Source organism: Haplochromis burtoni, unplaced genomic scaffold, assembly GCF_018398535.1.
Source record: "Haplochromis burtoni strain Fernald_Lab_line unplaced genomic scaffold, NCSU_Asbu1 Contig_55, whole genome shotgun sequence".
NCBI lineage: Eukaryota > Metazoa > Chordata > Actinopteri > Cichliformes > Cichlidae > Haplochromis > Haplochromis burtoni.
Window position 1 is genome coordinate 1840768 of NW_024582416.1, and position 17804 is coordinate 1858571.

Here is a 17804-nt window from a genome sequence, read left to right on the forward strand (position 1 = left end):
TGAATTTGGTAAATTGACTGGTACTTATACTATGCCTTTCTACTCAACTTGAGCACCTAAAGCGTTTTTTATTCCAATATGTTATGATCCCTGAGTGGTGGACACAGTTTTATTTATGGTTCCTTTCTGAGGAGGACTCATGTTTGTGTTTTTTACAGAACTGTGAACCTTAATGTTAGAGTTTGTATTGTTGATTGTCATTTATGCTTAGAAATATTTACTTATATATGCTTAGAGTTTTGTAATTAGTTGTAGATTGGTAGAGGTTTTGATCCTTGATAGTCTGCAAACTTTGTGTGTATTAGACAGCACTTTGGGAGCATGAGAGGTCATACCGTGTCTTATTGTTTTATCGGTCAGGATCAACGTAGTTGCGTCTGTTCTAGCTCTAAGTGCTCTTTGTTTAGATGAACTGCAGGACTTCCTCACCGTGTTATCTAGGATGAACCATCTAGGGTGAGGGGGAGGCTACCCTCTTCCTGACCAAGGATGTTTGACCCTTTGATCAGCAACACACACACACACACACACACACACACACACACACACACACACACACGACACACAGAACACACACACACACACACACACACACACACACACACACACACAGTATCTTTGTTAATGATCCTTATGTAAGACGTCATATGTTAATGAACCTATGCATATTCATGTAACCTCAATAAAAGGACAGTGTACGGGAGGACGGACGAGAGCAACTGGGGTCAAGCGAAGGAACGGTGCCTGTCCGGTTCTCTCCCGTGCACGAGAAACATGAAGAAGCTTTGCCTACTTGTGTCTTGCTTTGCAGTGTAATTATATTGCCTTCAACGTTCCAGCGGATGGGTTCAAGCTACAAACCTATCACTTAACAATACTTTTGTTTAATTATTCCTCCCTGAGGGAATCTCTACAGTCTGTCATATATGTCTTATATTTTATGTTATCTTTCTGTTTGGATTTTCTGTGTGTCTACGTTCAAATTAGTATTTAGAGTTCTATTCATGGGGTTATTGTTTACAAGTCTTGTTTATTTTGTGATGCTTTCTGTCTTTATGGTTCATTTTCTAGTGTTGCGGTTTTGGTATACACACATTACTTTTAGTTACCATCCCTACATCAGTCTCTGCTCTGTTTGTCTTTCACTTTGCTTCTGTGTGATTCTGTCTTCCCCTGTGTTTTGTTGTGTCTTAATTCCTGTTTTATTTCAGTAGCTGTTGGTCTCCTGTAACTTGTCTGGTTTTACTTCCTCGGCTTGTTGTCTTCATTGTTTTCAGCTATCTTTAATTACACTCCTAGTTCTATTTCAGTCATTACTTCTTGTATGTGTATATCACCTGAGCATTTCTGCACCCTTTGTTGTGTTATCCATTTAACTGTGTGTCTTGTGTTTCCTGAGCTTGAGCTCCATGTGATTTCTGATTATGTGTATTCCTTGGCATTGCTACTTGTGTAATTTTGGATTTGTCCTTATCAGCATGAAATACGTGCCTCTCTTGACCGCTCTCTTTTGCGTCCTGCTCTTGTCTTCTCAAAATTGCCAGCTGACTATGGTATAAAAGGAAATTAAATGTAGGCTATTTTTCAGCTTTGAACACTTAATTTGGATATTTCCCATGCTTATTAAATTACTCAAATACTAAAAAGTAATTTAAACTGTTGTCCCATCCCGATGTACTTTGATACATACTATTAATATGTGTGGTGTGAAGATCACCTTTTGTACAGCATCATTAAACGCATTAAATTTATAAAAGGTGAGACAGCATTTATTTAATTGTTATAGCTATGAAAGTGTTATGCTTTGCAATTTATTTATTTATTTTTGGTTCAAAATCGGAGCAGTTGTATTAATAGTGATTGCATAGATGTGGTATAGAAACTTTTTTCTCCTGTAAAAAAAAAAGACCCCATAAGTCTCAAATTTTTTACATACTAACTAAAACTTTTTCAGACTAAACTTTGAGAACCTTTAATAAAATCTGAAATTTTATATCGCTATACCTACAAACTATCTATCTACCTTGTAAGCCTGCAGGCTTATAATTTGTATTTGATTAGGGCTTAAAAGGGAGAAACTAACGACTGTACCGTCATTGGGAGAAAGTGAAGTCGTGAATGCATTTCAAATGCAAATAAAGGAAGTCTCGGGCGATCTCGCGACATTTTATGTAACGTCTACTTAGCAGTACTGTTTACTTTGTCGCTTCCTCCTCTTTCCTGCGTTATAAAAGCGGAGCGTGCTCACACCTCGCTGTTCACCTGATTTGATCGCAGGCTGAAAATGGACGCGCTCACCGTGCTGCCATCCAACTTCGGATATGTTATCCTCACGTACCTGTACAGCTGGATCATGCTGGGGTATTTGGCAGTTAAGGTTGGGGGAGCCAGAAAGAAGTACAACGTGAAAGTAAGTGAAAAACGAACACTGCACGCTCTGAAGTGATTTTTATTTGCATCTCGGGCTTATTTCACGCATGCTTGATATTTATTCTGCAGTATCCCACCATGTACAGCGACAAGGAGCAAGTCTTTAACTGCATCCAGAGGGCGCATCAGAACACCCTGGAAGTGTACCCTCAGTGGCTGGTTTTCCAGACCATCGCAGCTCTTGTTTACCCGGTAAATTTGATCATATACACTTAAATCAGTCTTCACTACTAAGTTTTTTGTTTTATGCATTTATTGTGTTAGTTCAGTGGGTCAGGGGCCGAGCAGGAACACGCCCGCGTGAACTTTGGCATGATTTTTCCAGATAACAGTCTAGTTCAAACGTTAGTGTCAGAGTGAATAAGCAGATTTTCCTCGATCACAGGGGTGTGTCCACGACTTTTTTTTCTCTGTGGTGGATTGGGGGTGCACAGTAAAACAGAAGTTATGGTCATAAATAAACAGAGTTTATAAAATATAAATCTAATAACGTTAAGTAGGTTAAAAATCTGGGATATCTCACTACAGATCACATAAGAACGGTTTACGATATATAGATAGCATGCAAATATCCTGTTAGGCAGGTTTGATGTATGTGCAGAGAGCGGGAAGATCCTTAGAGGAAAGTAAGTTTACAGAAAGTTTAAGTGGTCGATAATGACAGGTCAGTGAGGAAGTGAAATGTTTGTAGCTGCTGAAGTGAGCACAATTAAAGATGTCAGAAGAATTGTATTTGCAGGCTCAGTGCTTTTGAAAAACAGATTATTGTAGCAGATTACTAAATATAAAAAATTCAGTGCACATATCAGTGCACATATCAGACTCATCTGTGGAGTGGAGACTCTGGTGGAGCACTCTCTGTCTCTTTTTTTCTTTTTAGAAAAAAATCTGTGCATATGCTTGGTTTGTTACTTTATTTGATAACTGTTTGTTAGTAATGATTCAGGCCAAAGACCAGCGGTTACTCAAAGACCTCACTGAACCTGTTAGAGCCCCTGATACCTGTGAGAGTGCATGACAAAGAAAGAGAGACAAGAAGGCATTTAGACACTTATGACAGTAGGAGGAGTGTTTGAATAGAGGTAAATGATCTCAAATAAATAAATAGATGCGATCTTTATGTATGTTCATGGACACAAATCACCATATATTTATATGATGGTTTTCCAGACAAAGCGGTGAAATGTTGAAATACCTCATGAAAGGGCTTCAGCACATATAGCGATTGTTATTTTAACCAAAATTGCAATCTTTTTCTGACCTTGACCCGGTAGTTTTTAATGCCTTAACAAACCCAATGAAGGCATTTTTAATTAATAATATAAAAAAGGGCAGCACAGTGGCATGGTGGTTAGCACTGTTGCCTTATAGCAAGAAGGTCTTTTTGTGTGGAGTTTGCGTGTTCTCCCCGGGGCCTCCGACTTCCTCCCACAGTCCAAAGACATGTACTTAGTGGGGTACGGTAAATAGGTGATTCTAAATTGCCCATGTGAATGTGAGTGCATATGGTTGTCTGTCCCTCTGTGATAGACTGGCACGGTGTACCCTGTCTCTCACCCTGTGACCCTGATAAGGATAAACAGAAGAGAAAGGATGGGATATAAAAATAAAATGATATGAATGCAATGTGTGAATCTGTGGTGTGTAGGACCCAAACTGGATAATTATCGATTCGTTAATGTGTACTTGTGTTTAATATTCCAGGTAGAAGTAATTGTACTTTATATTCTGCTGGATGGTCATATCTTTAATAATTCATTATATTTTTAGGATATTGTTTTATAATGTGCTGAAAGTAGCACAACAGGAATATTTAAATAAAATAAAAGTAGTTTAAATCTATATTTAAGTTGAATTCATGAGTAATGTAATGATTCTGTGTGTACTTTATATCAGCGGCTTTGGTGAGGGGCAGCTGTGCCCTCATCTGGAAACTCTCCTGACTTCCTCCATTCTTTCTAACTCTTATTTGTGTGCACTTCTAACCAGCTGTCCGCATCTGTCTTGGGGGTTATTTGGGTGACCAGCAGGTTTTCCTATGCCTGGGGCTACTACACAGGAGGTAAGACTGAAATTAAGTGAATGGAGTCATGATACGTAAAATTTATACACTCACGTTAATATTTTATTAATAAATAAAGAGTTATGTTAGTATTAACCCCTAATCAATACCACAATCAGTAATGTCTACATTGGGTTGGTGTCTACAATTATGCCATGTCATAATATGCATGATATGGCAGTTGGACAGATGTTCAGAGCTGAAGTCCAGGTGCTGCAAGAGTTACAGCCCTGTGATAGTCTGAGCAGTTTTATTGCTCAGTATCTACGTTGTTTAATCATTTACATTTGATAACATATGGGTGAAAAGTTACTAAGCTAAGAAGTCAATGATCTGCATTATTAATGGAAGCAAAACATTTAAATGATCATGTGTTCAGAACTTCAGAGAAGACAGAAAAGTTTAGCCTCGTTTTCTTCGTATAATCCTGATTTGATCAATGTTTACTTTGTCCTTTTTATTGCAGATCCTGCCAAGAGGATGAACGGTGCTTACGGCTACATTGGCTATTTCGGAGTCATCATTCTCTCCATATCTGTTGCCCTGCAGCTGCTCGGCTTCCTCTAAGATGACTGTCATCTTGTGTTTGCCCATCTTACTGAAGAATCTGCTCGTGTATAGTGAACAATATTGCATCTTAACAAAACCATGCTATAAACTGTCTATATACGACTTAAAACCTTTTTTATGAACCACTAACCTGATATTCTGATATTTCTGTGACTATATACTCCATGTAATCAAAATTCTACAATAGTCATCAATAAAGTAAATGCTGTCTGATGGTGCAGCCTTAAATGGATTCTGCGTGCACTCAGGTAGTACAGATTATGGTCACTGAGAGGGTCAGAGGCAGCAGGGCTAAAGAGCGTGTCATGTGACTCACACATGAGGTATCAGGCGCAAATCCCCCATCTGTTCGAGCCCATAGTCAGTGGCTTCTAGATGATCTACATCCTGAGAAACAAGTCCACCAAGGTCAGCCCAAGATAATAAAGTCCTTTTTTTTATAACTACTGTACAATAGAATTACCACAGAAAATGTTGTTGTTTTTTTTAATTGACAGGGAATAAGTCCAGGTGATGAGCTGGTGGGGTGTTTTCTTTCATTTTGCGCACTAAAAGCTAAATAAAACTTCTTTTTTTTTTTCTATGTTAAAATGTTACAGCCCATATAGTTGTACAGAGGGGTTCCTTTGATGTATAAAAACTGAGATGTATTATTGGAAGTTAAGACATCTCATCTCTTTGCCATAGTTTAACAAAATGTAAGATACTTTGTTCAACAGACAGGAGCAGAGAAACCAAAATGTTATATTCTCATATGACGACGTGAGGTTTCAGGAGGTTAATTTGGGAATGAAAGAAGACAAAGGATGAAAGAAATAAGATGTACTTCATTTATCCCAAAAACTGAGAAACTAGTGTGTTACAGTCACCAAAACACAAAATAATTGTCTCTCAATAACACAAATTTAACCAGCTTAGAAAGATTACGCCCACACACACACACAACAATAACAAAATAAGGAGCTCAGTTAAATAAAGATAAAAGAAGTGAAGAGTTCAATAAACCCAAATCAAAATATCATACAACAAGGAGATTAATGAGTAAAATATATAAGGTCATGCTATATATGATTCCAATGGTTTATATGAATAAGATGTACTTTATTCCAATAATAAATAAAGTACATCTATATATGATTCCAGTGTTTTATTGGAATCATATATAGCATCGCTGTGATTTTAAAAAGGATAGTCAGAGGAATAAAGAGTGGGAGAGCTGTGTGACACAAGGAAAAAAGTAGGATTAACTGTTTTATTGGAATCCGGTAAAATAAGCCTAACGGGATATTGTTGTCTTTATTTGTTTTGTATGAACTCTGAATCTGAATTCTTTTGCAATTAATTGTTTAAATCATATAAAGAAATGTGGACAGAAATGTAAAGTATTTTATTGTATTAGAATAAAGTGCCACAATTCTACTTATATGTCACATATATATATTGATTATTATCATATCATATCATTCCCTTATATTATAAATAGCATATAAGTGTGCCAAATGTGCGGCCCAGTAACAGTAACTGGTCCTCCAGAGGATCCTGTTCAGCCCGCTCAATAGCTGTGCAAAGAGTGATGAACAGTGTTAAAATGCGCAGGTACTGTAGAGATGTGATGCCAACCTTATTTCAGAAACACTAGTGTCATTAATGAGTCATTAAATGGGAAACTGTGAATCCTTTTTATATTAATTGCACTTATTTAGAAAGCTACTATGCAATAATTTTACTGGTCAGTAACTGGAATTAGAAAGGAGAGATGTTTACAAATTCACACTTTATCCGTTGCTCCTGAAGGCAACAACATCAACAGCGTCTTTGATCGAAAAGGGTGTGGGTTGACTGCGCATGTGCATGACGAACCTCTGTCGGAAGCAAAGTCGGGTTTGTCCAAAGGTTTTACACACCAAAAAGCGAGAATAAAAGGTAGGGATTCCTTTGAAAATGGCACGAGGAACGGGTAACGCTGTCGGGATGTGTGTTTCTATCCGTTTCCACCGCTGTCGTTTGGCTCGTGGTATTTTTTCAGCAACTTCGTAGCGAGAAGAAACCTTCAAGGAAATGTTTGCTAGTACCAAAGCGATGAACAAAAGAAAGCGACAGCGCAGGGTTTTAATAAAACACACGAGCTTTGTTTGAGTTCCTAAAACTTATACCTGCTATTATCATCCCTTTAGGGGCTTAATGGATATTGCATGTGGCGATTAAACGGGATAAATGTGGAGTTACAGTATTGTTGGTGTTTGTGCGCGAGCACGAGCCTACTGTACGGCGCCTGCGCACTAATGGATTTTTGTGTCAGATTTCAGTCCACTTTTCTGACTTCGCTTATTGATTATTGGAAATAAGCATAATGAACAGCTGTTTTTCATGTTGCCCGCACTTACATTAGTGGAGTCAGGAATACACCTGGCTGGCTGTGGAAAGTGTGATGTCATCATTTATTTAAACTTTAATAAATCAGCTGTTCCTCCTGTACACAATGGGGTGGAAATTTTGCTGAGACACTTTTCCTTACTGCATTCAGTGACCTATTTTTACTGTTTTAAGAGTCACATAACGAGTCATCTGTGTCATTGTTGTTATGCATTCTCCAGACGGTGGCCTCCAGGGACGCTGTAATAATCTAGTAGCTGTGGCAACAGCCAGAGCGTTGATGTTCAGTTATTGAACCTAAAGTAGACTGCTTAGCATCATTATTTGAGTAGGTAGGTTTCCACGAGTCCTGAGGTTCAGGACAAATCCAGAGTACGTGTGTCCTCCACACCTCCATCAAAAGTCAATGGGAGCTGAAATCTACTCCCGGACAAGCTACTGTTCTGTCCGGTGTTATTTGTGTATTATTTTCAGTTGTATAATTTTGTTTTGTTTTGTTTTTTTACCAATTTCATTATTTTGCTATTTGTATTTTATTTCATTATACTGAACATTTAAAAACAAAATTATATTACTGTTTCGCCCCTTTTCCCCTCTTGACCTCCTTAATTCAATACATTTATTTGATATTTAACAAACAGTTTTAGCCTGTTGGGTTTTATAGTTTTTCTTTTCTGAACTTTTTAAATTTTTTATAGTCAGTGTATATATTCTATGAAAATATGTATTTAAGATTGAATTGAATTATTTTATTTCGATTTTTTTCTTATTCACCTTCTCATTGTATTATCTTCAGCTTTTTAAGGTTTGACTTGATTTGATTTTAACAGATTTTTATGTGTAATATTTATATTTTACATTTTACATTAATAAAAAGATATGTTATTTGTTTTTTTTTCAGACTGTTTAAACTGAGCTCCCTTTCTCTTAATTCAAATCCTGACTTACACCTACATTTACTTTTTTCCAGAGTCATGTCGGGATTTCTGGATGGGATCCGGTGCGGAGACTGTGAGTGTAATGTGGACTGGGGAGAGCGAAGAAACACAATTGCCTCTATAGCTGCTGGAGTCCTGGTATTTCCACTGATTTCTTCAAGACAATAAAGACATATATATAAATCTGTATAGAAGATTTTACATATTTACATAACCAGGGATGTTGTTTTTGCAGTTTTTCACCGGCTGGTGGATCATCATTGATGCTGCAGTGAAATACCCGGCACAGGATGAATTTCATCATGCATATCACACCTGTGGAGTCATCGCTACCGTGGCCTTTCTCATGTAAGACAGACTGCAGCTGTTTGGTGTTTCTGAAGCTTTAAAGCTCAACCTGCAGGTTTTCCAAATCACATGCGTAATATCACAGAGGAAGTAGAGCTGATGTCACATGACCTTAAAAAAAACCCAACAACAGCGATTTAGTCACGTAATAACTGGGAGTCGGGGGTTGTTGCCCCTTTCTGTTTTCAAGAGTGATTGATGACCCTGTCTAAGGTGACAGTGATACCAGTTTTGATCTTTTTATTCAGAGACATTTGTTAACATGTGAGTTAAATTCAAAATCCAAGTAAGATAATAATAATTCAATGAACAAACTGTACTCTGAGATCATGCTGATTTCTACTGCTGGTTTTGAGATGAGGGAGATAGAGGGAAACATCCGCATCCTGACCACTTACACCAGTCTGTGCCGATATAATCCAGTAGGAATGCAGAAAAAAGTTCTCCAATTCCTCTGTGATTATACCCCGGCACAGCAAAAAATAAGAAGGGGAAAAAGACGCTAATTCTAATTCTAAATCGTAAGTCCACAGTGTTTCTGCTTTTTTACACAGTGCCTGTTTGGTGCTCTCACTCTCACACACACAGAGCCAAGGGTGCACCGTGGTCATAACAATGCTCCTGGAATCTGGGTGAAAAAGTCAAGCATGAGGGTCATTACATTACTGAAACTACATTTTCTTACTCCTGTATTGATTACATTTATTCTTGATTATATTCTGATTAGAATTAAGCATGATTTAGTTCTCTGTATCACTGCAACCATAAAAAGGCTGGATGTTAAGTCCTCTTATTCCACTTTTGGATGAAGATAAGCCCAGGGATCTCAGTCTCTTCGACACCCCCTCCTTGAGATCGCTGGCTGCCTGTCATGGTGGTTAAGACGGGGGAGTCCACTTCATCAGCAGTGAACAGATGTTGCAAGGCCGATGAGCTGGTCCCCAGTTCTGTGGTCCAGCAGGGCCCTGAGTTGGTTCAAGGACCGTGGCCGGTCACCATCACTCATCTCGTGCTCTGCTCTTCCATCTACTCAATTTTCCTGATCTTGTATGTCCTCATCGACCTGGATGTTTTTGTAGCAACTTCCCTCATAGTAATCGTACTTGCACTCCCAGCTGGATGTTTGAATGGTGGCAGGTTTGGTCCAGCAAAAATAAAACCGCCATTAGGCAGATGTGTAGAGGTGATTTGGTGCCCATCAGGGTAGTAAACTCCATCAATATCCCTGCAGATTCCAGATACAGCAGATCTCCGCACTATATTGGCCCAGCTCAAAAAAGTTGGCTACTGGGACTGTTGGACTAAACTGGCAATCCATATGCAAGAAGATCCCCCACGCACTGTGGTGTTGGAGTTTATCTTTGTGGCACAATATGCACTGTAAGGCTGAAGTGACACTTCAGTGATACTTTGCACTATGAGCATCTGTTCCACACTGCATGCACCTGCTGCCCCCTCTGAACGGTCCTTTTCGGACTGTGCTTGTTTTGTTTTCGGCCATGGTTCCTTAATGTCCCAGGAGTTTCTTCCATAACCTGTTATAAGCTCCTCGGAGGTGCTGTTTTCCCTCCTCCTCATGTCCGAGGTCATCACTAATGGATTAATGACAAAACTTCTCTCCTGCCCCCCTGGAGCTTTACTGTGTGTAACCTGTGTAACTACACATGCCGCTGGTAGTGCCGTGTTTGCATCCTGTTCCTAAATATTACTTTTTCTGTAACTCAAGGTTGTACTCTCGTCAAAATAATCACTCTTGCTTATTTCTTTATGACTGCTAGTCTTAACACTGCTTTTTAGGCTAAATTCTCTTCAGCACAGCCACATTTGTATGTATTTATAAACCATTTCCATCCTTTTCTCTGGCATATGGTGGTAGCTCTGCTGTATTCTCTTGTATATACGCTTCTGGAGTCACCCCTTGCCTGGAGGTCTAATCTTCCCTATTCCTCGATCCCGTGAAAGAGTTTCTTTGTTACATCATCCAATTTATTTCATGCTTTTTCCAGCATCCTGTCTCTCTTTGTTATAAACCTTACAAAAGAAGACTCAACTTCATGTTGAAACACAGCTCTGTACTCTTTTTCTCTCTGACCTTGGATTGTCGTCACAATAATTCCTTACTCTCTTTTCAGCTTCTCTGTTTTTGCTAACTCGCTTTCACAAAACACACAAAAGGACATATGTTTCGAGTTTAAGCAAATATAAATGCTTCAAGTATTCAGTAATTTTGTCCCAAAATAAGGTTTAACGCCTTTTTTTCCCCTGCAAGATGTATTTCCACCACTCCTCTGTGCAGTTTCATAACTTTATATACTCCATAACATACATGTCCATGTTACTGATGCATTAAGTCAAGGAAGAGTTTAAAAAGGACTCTTACCCACGAGCACCTGAACAGGTTTAATCAGTTTGGGGTGTTTTTAGAGTCCTTTGAGTCCTCCTTGTGAAACGTGTCCTCAGAAAGATTTCAAACATTTAGTGGGTTTATGTTGATTCTTTTTCAACACTTTGTTAATCATAGTGAAATCTCTGTGCACACAGTGCTGTAACCTTCAGTCCGATGCATACAGTTCAGCTGTAGAGTTGTTATTTTTTGTAAAAAGCCAGACTTTGACCCTAATCAAGTCAGAAAGCAGCCTCATCTTAAGGCTTTAAGACGGGACTTGACAGTACCCATGTGTGGCACACTCTGAGAACCATGGAGGATTTTAGCGCTGGTGGATGAAGGAATTTTTGGTTTGCATGTAATAAACACATTTATACAACACTTACAGAGTTGACTGGCCTGGATAGGGTTTATAAATAACTTTTCTGCTCCAACAGTTATTAGTTAATGTTACTTTTTTCGGGTTGTAACATCTGAAGATTCTGCATTCTGCTTTTTTCCCTTTTAGGATAAATGCTGTTTCAAATGGCCAAGTGAGAGGAGACAGCTACAGCGAAGGCTGCATGGGACAGACAGGTGTGTGTCTGCTGTGATGACGACAGGTTGTCTATTTTCATTTAGCGATTATTTATTTAATGTCTCAGATCTGCTTTCTACTGTTCTTGTGGCGTGTATCTGCGCATGCAGTAAAACGCAACGTGGTAAACGAAGTTCGACACCACGTCACTCAGTGTCCCGCCCTTTCTTATCTTTTACTTGCAGGTGCTCGAGTGTGGCTCTTTATCGGCTTCATGCTGGCTTTTGGCTCCCTCATCGCCTCCATGTGGATTCTCTTTGGAGGATTTGTAGTGCCCCGTGAGTCCACTTTATCTGCTTAGCACTTTTCTACTTGGCCCAAGTGTTCAGCTGTGTTTTTAACTGTAGAAACTTTGGACTGGGAACTTTGGCACCTCAGTTATAATATGAATGAATATAATGGAAATAATTTGTATTTCCAGGTGGAGCCATATTTCCACGTAGTGACGTGCAGAGGCAAAGCTATAAACAAAAGTGTCCCTGTCTAAAAAGATCTAATTGTATTTATAAACAGCATAACTGTGGTCATATTACACAGTTATACAGTCCGCGTACCTGGACTCATCGATGTTTAGTTGTCTGTACGCAGCCGTTTCATAACCCAGCTATGAAGTGTGTATTTAAAAAGAGAAAGGCATGCGTTCTTTAATGTGATAATTTGAATAACTTGTCGCTTGGTAAGAGACGGTCTGAGTGAATCAGCGTCGTCTGCGGCGCGACCTGTGTTAGGATAGGCAGATAACGTTCACGCGTCAGTGTTTGCTGGGTGAAAATGAGGCTGTTTAGAGGGATGTTTGCTGCAGTAAGGAACTCTTGGATCAAAGCTGTGACGGCGTGATGCTGTAACTGACGCCGTAAACCTGTTGCGTCTTTTGCAGAGAAGCCCACTGTGTACCCTGGAATTGCTGTTTTCTTCCAAAATGCGTTCATTTTCTTCGGGTGAGTTGTTGAGTCCTCTTTCTCTCGTCCGTTTCAGGACAATGAAAACATCTCACTCATCTTATCGTTTTCCTCTTCAGGGGTTTGGTGTTCAAGTTTGGTCGTACAGAGGATCTCTGGCAGTAATGAACTCTGCGTGTCTCTTCATGTCCACAGTTATACACTCTGCTTTCTATACTGTATGAGACTGTATGCTTCAGTGGGTATTCACTTTATATATAAACTATTTCCTTTTTTTTTAGCCTTCAGATTAACATGTTTAATTTATCTGGTTTGCTGTATAAAAGCTAAATCATAATTAAGCACAAATCTTCATAGATTTCTTTAAAGTTTGAATATTTTCAAATGTGGTGTGTCTATTTGCAATCGGACTCTGTAGCCATGTTGTTAAAATGGTTTACTTATGCATAAACAAAATTGTGTATTTTGGGAGCTTCAAGACACTAAACTGTCTCCATCTCCTTTGTTTTATGGCATCCCCTAATTTGGCCTGCCTGCCAAGTGCACATTCCATAAGTGGTTATGGTACAAAATATTAACTGACGGATTTTTCGTAGATGTGTACACATACATGTTTCATTGAATGTAACCATGGGGGGTTGTTTGTAATTTTCCAGGAATAACACTATATCAGCTCTGAAAGTTTGCAGCAATCCAGATTTATTGTTGAGTTTCAGTTAGCCACAGTGCTGACCTCTGGCAGACAGAGGTTTCACATCTGTAGGGTGTCCTCTCAGTGCTGTGACTTTGTATTTGAATGCAACATCTGTCCATTCAGCTTGTGTAACACCCAGAGCATCAGGGCAGTGTTTCACAGCCATGGCAGCAATAAAAACATACTGAGCAGTAAATCAGTCTGACACTCCTCACTCCCGATTTTTATCCTCCTTTTTTTTTTTCCCCCCCTCACACAAAAAAATATATCCCACTACATTATTTTATAAAAGTCAGGAGAGAGTGTGAAATTATATACAGGGGTCTTCGTCTTCTTATTTGCGCACAGCCAGATGAGAAAACTGCAAAAACATGAAAACATTTTGTCTGTTTAAGGTTTTGTGAAGGTTTTAAAGTTCAGCATGGTGGAAAATATGTCAGAAATATCTTCAGACTTTAATTATTGAAAGGGAAGCATTAAAGAAGATGACTGCATACCTCCCAGAAGGCTTGATCATCAAAGCAATTCTTGTACTGGGGTGGTCTCCAAAACTTCAACCTGATAAGGAGCCCTTCAAACAAGGAGATGAAATTTATAAAGAAGACGGCGCACTGACTGTACCTGCTGCTGGAATAGAGGTTAAGGCATACCTGTAAGGATTCCCAGCGTCACACTCAGAGCGATGGTGATGAGGAGACTACAGATGTGAAATACAGCAAACCGGATCGCTCTGTCAGAAGAAGGAGGAAAGAAAAACAAATAATTAAGCAGGGTATTCCTTCTTTTACGTGTTGCAGTCCAACATCACGGGACCGTTTCATTCTTACACTGTGTGATCATCTGAGTCTTTGATCTGCAGGACAAGATGCGCTATCCATCCCAGTAGACCAGGAAGTGCATGACTGCTTAAGATAGCGCATGTGTCATGGCACTGAAATGCCAGCAGCATGTGGATCTGCGAAATAAGTTAACAGCTGAGTTTTATCATACAGACTGTGCAAGCTTGAGGCAAATGTCCACGTCTAGGAGGGGGTGAGGAAAACCTTAAGATACTGGAATCCAATGGATGATATTATGGCAGCAGCAAAGCCGATTATCATGGCTTCCCAAGGATGACGAACTGCTGACATGGAGACGCCGACAGCGACGCCACCAGCGAGGATGCAGGACTGCAGGTGGATCTGAAAGAAAATCAGACTTTTAGGTGCTTCACATGGTGACGAAGCTGAGCTTGCACTGCAAATTTTAATAAACACCAAAATGTGTTTAAATTAACCCCAATTTTTTAATAAGTCCACCAAAAGTTTGTGAATAACATAAACTTCATTTTTGTCATATATTAGGTTTCTGTGTTAACGCAGCCAGAACATCAAAAACACTTATGGCTTTAAAGCGTATTTAGGTGCTGATAATTGCAGTCCTCATTTTTTAAATAAAATACTGACAAAAATAATGTTCTACATCAGTCACTTTATTAGGTACGCCTGTTCATCTGCTCAGTAATGCAAATATATAATCAGCTAATCACATGGCAGTAGTTTAGTGCATTCAAACATGCAGGCATGGTCAAAAAGAAAGGGGATTCCCACTGGCTGAAAATGCTTTGAAAGGCAGTACAGTAACTCAAATATCACTCGTTACAACAAAGGTGTGCACAAGAGCGTCTCTGAATGCATAACACGTGGAACCTAGAAGCAGATGGTTTTACCAGCAGCAGAAGATCACACCAGGTGCCAGGAGACTGAGACTACAGTCCACACAAGCTGTTCAGAGTGTAACGGTGTCACACTCTGAGCCCCTCAGTGCCAACTAAGAATCTTTTAAATGCCACAGCCTGCCTGAGTGTTGTTGCTGACCATGTCCATCCCTTTATGATCACAACTTGCACATCTAAAACTGGTTTCTTGAGCATGGCGATGAGTTCACTGAACTCAAATGGTCTCCAAAAAATATCTCTGAAGAATGTTTCCTGCACCTTGATGAATCTGTGCCACAAAGAATTAAGACAGCTTATAAAGGAAAATGTGGTCCAACCTGACACTAGCAAGGTGTATCTAATAAAGTGGCAGATGAGGGCATTTTCCCATTAAAATATTAATAAAAGCCCTTCCTGTGGGGATAGTTTAAATGGGAAGGAAAGCAGTGTTTTCAGCTGTTCAGAGAGAGTAGAAATGAAAAAAAGCTAAAATGAAAGCAGATAAACTGATAGATCTTGACTTTAATGTTGCTGTAAGCCAGCAGCTGCTACCATATGTCTCTCTTTCTAACAGAGATGCCTGCAGGTAGCAGGGATTAGTCTAAAGAGCAGCACAGCATTTGGTCCACTGCATTTATTTTAGCTTTAGTTTTAAAGCAAAATGAGCAAAAACAGTTAGCTGTATTCAAACTGACTTTTTGTAGGCCAGTAAAAGTCTGTCTACTGGCACAGAGGGGAAGTTTTATGCTGGACACCTTATGTTGACATTGCACATAAAGTCTCATAATAATGTGCAAACATATCAAGTGTCAGGTCATACCAGGTGTAGTTTTCCCTTGGGGTTGGAGAGCACAGACATCGCAGCTGCTGTCACAGCACTAACGGCCAGGGCCAGGTAGGTGCTGCACACGGCTTCCAGCTTCCTCCCAGGAGTCCGATCATCCACGAGGACAGAGTTAAAACTGGGCCAAAACATCCAGAGGACAACAGTCCCTGGAGAGGAGAGACAGATTCAGCTGTACACAGATTCACTAGAGTGGAAATTAGCCAAATGATGCAGCAGATATCTGGGAAAGCTGTTACCTAACATGGAGAACAATCCCATCTTTGTGTCAAATTTCTCCTTTTCAAATCGCTGCTCTGAGCCTTTACGGTAAAGTGTCCCTGTCAGCATGAGTCCAAACAAGGACCCAAAGATGTGAAGCATCATGATGCTGATCAGAGGATGGGTCTAGAAGGACCAGAGAAACATTAGCAGCGGCATATCGATGTGAATACACTTTATCTAAAGATATGATATGAGGGTGAAACGTGGGCTTACGTTCAGGAGAAACTGCAGAAGCCATTTGTTTAGGATGAACCCTGACACCTCGAGCAGTCCAATAAGGATGAGGTGGACTGGGTTGGTCTTCCCCAGCACAGCTCCAATTGAAATGAGGGCTGAGGCAGTGCACATCTCAGCAACTATCAAGCTACAGCAAACAAGTTCCAGTTAAATTGATTTATATAAGCTCCTTTAGAGGAAATTATCTGCACCAACCGTTTCCTCCCACCTTTTCAGATCTATCCTGAGCCTTCCCCTGTAGTACAAGGACTCCACACCGTTCAGTATGAGGGCCCACTGGGTGGCCATGGCAGCCACAAGGAGGTTGAACCCGGAGCCACTGAAACCATGGCGCACTAGAAAAGTGCCCAAAAAGCCAAAGCCTAGAATCACTATCACATTCACATCCTGGAAGTCTGAAAAAGAAGAAGAGAAGGCACAAAAATAAACAGTTACAGCTGAATTTTAGCTGAGGACACAACACATTTACTCACGGGCTTATCAATGACCAACAAACGGCAGCTCCTCCCCACACTCTTGGACTGAAGTGTGTTTATTTCGCACACTAAAGCATGCACATGAAGTTAGTTTAAAAGATAGTTGCTTCATGAATTAGCTAATCAAAGTAAACACGAACATCTTTAACCTCATCTGACCTCAACACCCCCCTTCCAAGCTCACAAAAATAAAACTCACCTGGGTAACGTTTGCTGAAGTCATCAGCGTTTCCATTTCTTTCGATTTCAGTGTAAAAAGCAAATATGATGATAAACCCAGTCTGCAGGAAAAGCAGCAAGGGTGCCAGACGAGAGCGCAGGCTTGGTGCGTACTGAGGAGGCATTGAAGATGTTTGCTGCACAACTTCTCTTCACACTGATGCTCAGACAAACGGGCGCAACCCCACAGCACGCAGCTTCTCCTCTTTATCAGCTGCTGCGCATGAAAGCGTCTTGGCAAGACAGCGTGAGCTGTACTAATAGATTTGAATCAAATAAAAAAAAAATTCTAATTGTTTGTGGGGATAAGTGAAATATTTGGGGTATTTGAGGGAATATTTTGAAACATAAGGAAGTGAGCATGATGAAGCTTTATTATATCCCTATAGATAATAATAATTTTAAAAGGCACAAATAATTCATTTTTTAAGCAGAGACAACTGCGGCCCTCATTTTTTGCCGCACATGCCACACTATTTCAACCTGGTAACAAAGCATAAATGGCATTCATCTCCTTGGGGCAAGTCAGTCAGCGAAACACACACAAAGGCCGTGATATAAATACCCCCCGCCCCCCATGTCGGACTGGATGTTTTTGTATCAAGCACAAAGGGAATTTTGTCCCGAATACAGCATATTTGAGTCCTCATAATAAACCAAAGGCAGAAACATATAAGGGAAATACCCGCCCCCGCTGTCAGTTAATTGGCCGATCGGGGATGCCCAATTTGTTCACAACAATCTGATTGGTTGAACGCCAAGACGCTCCACAAACGGTGATGAGCGCTCAG

General features: G+C 39.9%; 3 protein-coding genes across 3 annotated transcripts; 2 read left to right on the forward strand and 1 right to left on the reverse strand.

Moving 5' to 3' along the window:
- The first annotated feature begins 2171 nt into the window (after nucleotides 1-2171).
- mgst3b (microsomal glutathione S-transferase 3b) lies at nucleotides 2172-5290 on the forward strand. Its single transcript, XM_005922299.3, has 4 exons — nucleotides 2172-2410; nucleotides 2500-2622; nucleotides 4420-4492; nucleotides 4959-5290. Exons 1-4 carry the CDS (start codon nucleotides 2285-2287, stop codon nucleotides 5057-5059), a joined length of 423 nt encoding a protein of 140 aa, XP_005922361.1. The 5' UTR covers nucleotides 2172-2284; the 3' UTR covers nucleotides 5060-5290.
- A 1561-nt stretch (nucleotides 5291-6851) lies between these two features.
- tmem50a (transmembrane protein 50A) lies at nucleotides 6852-13473 on the forward strand. The gene is made up of 7 exons (XM_005922297.3): nucleotides 6852-6985; nucleotides 8406-8511; nucleotides 8609-8721; nucleotides 11616-11683; nucleotides 11870-11962; nucleotides 12562-12622; nucleotides 12703-13473. Exons 2-7 carry the CDS (start codon nucleotides 8410-8412, stop codon nucleotides 12746-12748), a joined length of 483 nt encoding a protein of 160 aa, XP_005922359.1. The 5' UTR covers nucleotides 6852-6985; nucleotides 8406-8409; the 3' UTR covers nucleotides 12749-13473.
- Nucleotides 13266-17200, reverse strand: rhd (Rh blood group, D antigen). The gene is made up of 10 exons (XM_005922298.2): nucleotides 16994-17200; nucleotides 16527-16713; nucleotides 16295-16445; nucleotides 16057-16204; nucleotides 15794-15966; nucleotides 14321-14458; nucleotides 14105-14232; nucleotides 13928-14007; nucleotides 13775-13848; nucleotides 13266-13638 (listed from the first exon to the last, which is right to left on the reverse strand). Exons 1-10 carry the CDS (start codon nucleotides 17136-17138, stop codon nucleotides 13612-13614), a joined length of 1251 nt encoding a protein of 416 aa, XP_005922360.1. The 5' UTR covers nucleotides 17139-17200; the 3' UTR covers nucleotides 13266-13611.
- Between the last annotated feature and the right edge of the window lie 604 nt (nucleotides 17201-17804).

Coding starts and splice junctions, on each gene's coding strand:
- tmem50a (XM_005922297.3), top strand. CDS start 8,410: ATGTCGGGATTTCTGGATGGGATCCGGTGCGGAGACTGTGAGTGTAAT. Junction 8,512..8,608: donor CTATAGCTGCTGGAGTCCTG/GTATTTCCACTG, acceptor TTGTTTTTGCAG/TTTTTCACCGGCTGGTGGAT. Junction 8,722..11,615: donor GCTACCGTGGCCTTTCTCAT/GTAAGACAGACT, acceptor TTTCCCTTTTAG/GATAAATGCTGTTTCAAATG.
- rhd (XM_005922298.2), bottom strand. CDS start 17,138: ATGCCTCCTCAGTACGCACCAAGCCTGCGCTCTCGTCTGGCACCCTTG. Junction 16,205..16,294: donor TTCTGCAGTTTCTCCTGAAC/GTAAGCCCACGT, acceptor TGGTCCTTCTAG/ACCCATCCTCTGATCAGCAT. Junction 13,849..13,927: donor GACGCTGGGAATCCTTACAG/GTATGCCTTAAC, acceptor CCTTGTTTGAAG/GGCTCCTTATCAGGTTGAAG.
- mgst3b (XM_005922299.3), top strand. CDS start 2,285: ATGGACGCGCTCACCGTGCTGCCATCCAACTTCGGATATGTTATCCTC. Junction 2,411..2,499: donor GAAAGAAGTACAACGTGAAA/GTAAGTGAAAAA, acceptor TTTATTCTGCAG/TATCCCACCATGTACAGCGA. Junction 4,493..4,958: donor CTGGGGCTACTACACAGGAG/GTAAGACTGAAA, acceptor TTTTTATTGCAG/ATCCTGCCAAGAGGATGAAC.